Source organism: Antechinus flavipes, chromosome 1, assembly GCF_016432865.1.
Source record: "Antechinus flavipes isolate AdamAnt ecotype Samford, QLD, Australia chromosome 1, AdamAnt_v2, whole genome shotgun sequence".
Classification (NCBI taxonomy): domain Eukaryota; kingdom Metazoa; phylum Chordata; class Mammalia; order Dasyuromorphia; family Dasyuridae; genus Antechinus; species Antechinus flavipes.
Window position 1 is genome coordinate 334,589,951 of NC_067398.1, and position 5,836 is coordinate 334,595,786.

Below are 5,836 nucleotides of genomic sequence, written 5' to 3' on the forward strand. Positions count from 1 at the left end.
GTAAGTTTGCCCAGGATTACACCCTGGTTAGTGCCTGAGGGAAGATTGGAATCCAGCTGTACTTGACTCCAGAACCAATGCTCTGTGTTTTGTACCAGCTGCCTCATTCTTTCTTACAAATCAACAATAAGGGGAAATCACCACCCTTCACCTACCTGGGCAAGAGCCCACTTCAAGTTTGAATATCTCTGATGTAAGAAATTTCTTTTCCTCTTCCCTTCCCTCATATCAAAATTTACCTCTCTTCAGCTTTTACCCTTTGCCACATACTTGTTGGGAAATGGCAAACTGCCTCGGATTGTTATCTGTGTGATATCAAGTCAACTATTTAATATCTTTGGGACTCAGTTTCCTTATTTATAAAGTGATATTAAATTAGATAGCATCTAAGGTCTCTTCCCTTTAAATCTATAATCCTATTATCCTCTTGATCAAATTATGTGAATTAAAATATTCCATTTCATTGATATGCTGCAATCTATTTTCGGACATTAAAATTACTTCCAGATCTTAGAATCCATACCTAATTAGCTAAAAATTATTTGGCTAATCTTTAAACAGTTAATTTTTGTTGTTGTTTGTTTTTGGTAACACTTCCAGGGTTTCATCTCCAAAATGGAATTAGGTTGAAGGTTATGATTATCTGTGTTACTTTTACTGTAAAATGTTTTCTTTCCAAAAAATAGCAAATAGGGGCAGCTAGGTGGCGCAGTAGATAGATCACCAGCCCTGAAGTCGGGAGGACCTGAGTTCAAATGTGACTTCAGATGCTTAACACTTCCTACTTGTGTGACCCTGGGCAAGTCGCTTAATCCCAATTGCCTCAGGAAAAAAAAAAAAAAAGACAAAAAATAGCAAATACATGAATAATGAATAAGTGTACTTATTTCTTCACAACACTACCATCATTGAATTCCATTGTTTTAAATAATTTCTTGGCAATTTAATTGAAGTGGTCCCTCAAAATTATTTTAATTTTTATTTATTAGTGACAGTAGTAATTTTTTCTAAGTGATTATTAGCAGTATGTGTTGCTTTTTTTGAAAATGATCTGTTTGTATTCTTTAGCATTTGTGAATCATAGAAATAAAGCTGGAAGGAATCCCACAGACCTTTTAGTTCAATTTCCTCATTTTACATGTAAGAAAATTGAGGCCCAGAAAGTTAAATGAGTTGCCTATTAATATAGGTAATATCAAAGGCAAGATTTGAACCCAAGTCCCTTGGAGCTATGATAGATGGTTTCAGAGTTAGTGATCTTTTCAGTACAATCATGCAGCCTCCATTTATCATGCAATTGAATCTTTTTTTTTTTTTTTTAATGTAGTGATTGACATTTTTCCTTATTTGTGGACTCCACATTCCCTTCTCTAGTCAGGTTACAACACAAGGCTCTTGAGGGGCTTCAAACTTCATGCCACAGGGAGTTTAGATTCAGAGCTCTACATGATCTTGCTGTGCTTGAGCTGGTTCCTAGCTCCAGAAGGCAAGTGGAAGCTAAAAGTGAATGCCAGGAAAGACTAGGGAATGGAGACACACAGTGAGTCAGAAGTTCCCCGGCAGGAGAGAACAGAAGTTATGTGGCAGCTTAAGCTACAAGATAATCCAATTTTAACCTTTACATTCCACATTTAATTTCCTTCTCTTCTGCCAAGGATGACATCTTGGTCATGACCAGAGAGGATAGACCCAGGGATAGAACAAAAAGGACACCACAGTAAGAATTGGTATTATCATGAATTTTTTTTATTAAAATAGTCGATCAACATCAGATAGATAGAAAGGCAAGCATATGAGTCACCTAGCTGCAACCCCACTTCTTGCTAGTCAGTACTTTGTCGCTTGCATGAAATCACTCTCAACCCCAATCTGAAGAGGGCTTCAAATGTCCTTTCAACAGAATAAACGAGAAATCTGAATTAGTCATTACCAAAGTGCCTGGTCCTGGGAGAACCCATACTCCCCGTCTTAAGCAGGTCACAAGGGAAATGGGCTCAGGGAGGCCTGGGACAGTTGTAGAGAGATGAGGAGGAAAAACTTAGAGGGTATTATGCTAACGGTGCTCGAGTTAATTATTTCTAAGATCCAGCCAGTGTGCACACTGACATTGGTGAAGACACTAGGCCGGTAGGGTTGTCCGCAGCCGTCTCCCCAGCTCACAATACCTGCTTGATGCCAAATACCATTGACCATACATGCCAAGGGACCTCCGGAGTCTCCCTGGGGAAGAGAACGTGAGTCACTAAAAGAGATTTCTGAGAGTGGAGCCGAGAGGTCAGGGAAGGCAGAACAGAAGGGTTGGGAGTTGGGGATTCCTGGATCAATTGAGGGACCCCAGAAGAAGTGCAAAGTGATAGGAAACCAGTGTCCGATCTCACCTGGCAGCCGTCCTTCTGTCCCTGGACAAAGCCAGCACACAGCATATCATCATATATCCTGGTTATAAAAAGGGGAAGATTTGTTCCTATGTGATAGTACCGGTCACAGGTCTTCTGATCGATGAGAGGCAGTTCTGCCTCTTGGAGGTGCCAGGGTTTCCTTAGGTCTGGAGATGTGGGAAAAGAGAGGTCATAGTTAGGCAATATCGAGGCAGCAGACTCTCCGGTGGGGTACCCAGCATCTGGATAATAAAACCTTGATTGGGAATAACAAACATTTTAGAGGACCAAATGACCCAAAACACAACCTTCCTTTAGAAGTCGATCTAGAATGTGTCCCAATCTTCCCATTACAACGTGGGTTTTCAGAAAATCTGAGAATTCATGACATTTTGAACTAAAAAGTGAAGCTACTCATTGAGGTTATAGAATAAAGGCCAAACTTTTAGTGTACCATTTAAGGCTCTTCCCAGCGTGGTTTCATATCACTTTTCCATCCCTTATCTCAGCCTACTCCTATTCATCATAGAAAGTCAGTATTTCAGGCAAACTTGTTTCTTTATTTCTTCCACGCTAAGCACATTCCCTTACCTCAATCTCTGCCTGAAATTCTACCTCTCCTCAGGGGCTAGCTCAGATCTCATTTCTTCCAAGAGATTTTCTTGACTTCTCCAATCTACAGTAATTTCTTCCCATAGCCATTCCTGACTAAATCCCTTCCTTTGATACTTACCATATACTTTCTGGCATTGGTATTTAAATTTTCACATAATTATATCTTGTTTCCCTAAAGAGATTGTGGGATTCTTGAGGAAAAGTTTGTTTTACAAACAAGTAACTTTACAATTACTTACAAACTGTTGGACACTTTAGCAAATATTAATTGAATAACAAAAGAATGTAGATTATTTGTGATTCAAGGTCCCTGTTCCCCTTCTAGACTTATATAGTCCTGTTTACTCAGACTTCATCCTGAATGCTGGGGAGGTATGGTATCTTCTCTCAAAACTGATAACAGCAGTAGGGCAGAACTTCTTTGTCTTCCTTTTTCCACTGTCTCATAACCTTCCTTATGCTGACTCTGATAGTTATGTGTTTTGATTATTGCAATCTCTCTCCAGTTCCTGCTGCACTGTAATGATAGGTAGGGCACATTTTGTAGTAGTAATAAGAGCACTGGACTAAGCAAGGAATCAGAAGTCTCATGATTCTTGTGTTTATAAGCTTTGGGACTCGAGCCTTAGTTTGCTTATCTGTAAATTAGGAATGGTTATCCCTGTTTCTCTTATTGCAGGCTCAAATGAGTTGAAGGCTATGTGGGCATTTTGTAAACTTTGTAAAAATGCTGTAGAAACATAAGGCGACATCATTATTAGGGACAAAAAGAAAGGATAAATTGAGCACATGAGCAAAGGGTAGAAGGTAACAAATAAGCAAATACAATTGAGATTTCCAGTTTTGGTTCAGAGTGGTTGATCTGCTTGGGGACACAGATGCAGGTCTCCCCTAACCCTTCCCTCTCCCTTCCCCCCATGGCTGGGGCTGGTGAGTTGTTTTATCAAATGTCCATTGTCCCCTTACCCATCCTTACATTCATATTCTTTTATTCTTCCCCAACCTGTCACCCAGCACATGGACACATTTTCAAAATTTTTCATGGAAGTTGGGAGACAGATAGGAAGGATGTTCCTCTGGAAGCGGATTGGTATCTCCAGCTTGGCCAGGGCAATGTCCTTGGGGGGCCACCCAAAGTACAAGGGGTGCACAATGATTTTTGACACCCGTCGGAAATATAGCTGGCCAACACTTAATTTGGGTGGCCTAATTATGTGTGAGCCCAGTTGAATCCTCCAAACACTGGGATCGTGTGCCTGGCTGGAGAGAAGAAGAGGAACAGATATTGTAATTGTCTCAGAGGCAGCTGAGTTTTGGGGTAGTGGGGATGAATATTTCTGCTGTCTTAGAGTTACTTCTCGTCAGCAGGGTTGTGGACAACCAGAGACAGTATCATCCTATACCTCCTGGGGATTTTCTTAATGTGGGTGAGAATGTGGGATCTTATATTTAGGAAATGACCCACTGTCATTTGAGGTACTTAGAAGGCTCTTATATCAAAATGTTCCCTTATTTGTATGCCAAGATGCCTAAAAATTCCACCATTAAGGGTTCATTCCCTTGTATCTAAAAGGTTTTTTCTTTTCTTTTCTTTTCTTTTTTTTTTACAATTCAGTAGTTCTAAGTGGTAATGCAACCGTGTGTGTCTTAGGCGAATGACAATTTTCCTAGAGGTTGGAAACAGCCTCTGAGAGTAAGCTTCTTCAGAAATTTGACTTAGTCCTGTAATGGACTGGGTCCATGAAAGTGAGAGGGGTACAGAAAGGAAATTAGAGGGGCTCAGATTCCTGGGGTAGCTCCTTCCCCATTTGTGAAGACAGTCTTGTTTCTGTGACAGAGTCTTTTATTACTAGGTTGGAAAGTGTTTGCAGATGTCTAAAAAATCCTTTAGATTCTTTCTAAGGACTGAGAAAAAAACTGGGGAACAGGGGTGGGCTAGGCCAGGGGTAGAAGTTAAGTCCAGAGAGGGGGAGGTAAACGGCCCTTATGCTGACCCTGCCTCCTCATTCAACCGTACCCTTAAGAAACAGGGGTCCAGGATTCCCTGGCACCCCCACTTTGGGTGCTTTCACACTCTCTAGACCTTGCTTAGAATAGGCACTCACTTCTGGAAGCAATGAGCAGCTGTCATCACCCAGCTGGAATGGATGAGGGTGGCCCCGCACCAGTGATAAGACTTATACTGCAGGCTCGCCTGCCACGGCCACTGTTTGAGGTTGGTCTCCTGGCCAGCAAAGATTCCTTTCACAGTTTGTCCACAGACTTGGATAAAAGGGAAAAGAGATTGTGCAGAGGAACCCCATCTCTTAATTTTTTCAGGTTCCTGACTCCCCCTCCCCCTCCATTTTGAGTACCAAGCTGCCCTAGTCTTTTATGCTTCCATTCCTCCCTTAGGATCACCTTTTCTTTTGCCCTTGGGAACTTGGACTTCTGGTTCCTAGTCTGGATTTCTTACCTTTATTCAGTTCAGACTCTTTAGTACCTGCAAGGAGAGTATAGGGAGGATCGAGCTCTTGGGTAGGAAGACTCTGCATTTTAGCACTTCTATGGATTGCTTCTCCCCTTCCCCGTCTGTCTCTGCCCTTCCCCACCCCTCCCCCACCTATGTGACATGCAGCCCCCATGGTCTGGGCCCTGTCCCTTCCCACCCCTCCCCCACCTATGTGACATGCAGCCCCCATGGCCTGGGCCTTGTCCCTTCCCACCCCTCCCCCACCTATGTGACATGCAGCCCCCATGGCCTGGGCCTTGTCCCTTCCCACCCCTCCCCCACCTATGTGACATGCAGCCCCCATGGCCTGGGCCCCGTCCCTTCCCACCCCTCCCCCACCTATGTGACATGC

General features: G+C 42.6%; 1 protein-coding gene across 1 annotated transcript; it reads right to left on the minus strand.

The window, feature by feature from the left end:
- Window positions 1-1,968: 1,968 nt before the first annotated feature.
- Window positions 1,969-5,527, minus strand: LOC127545678 (tryptase-2-like). Its single transcript, XM_051973116.1, is given in 5 exon segments — window positions 1,969-2,220; window positions 2,379-2,545; window positions 3,970-4,253; window positions 5,099-5,255; window positions 5,449-5,527. Coding segments are annotated over 5 exon segments (939 nt in total).
- Window positions 5,528-5,836: the final 309 nt, after the last annotated feature.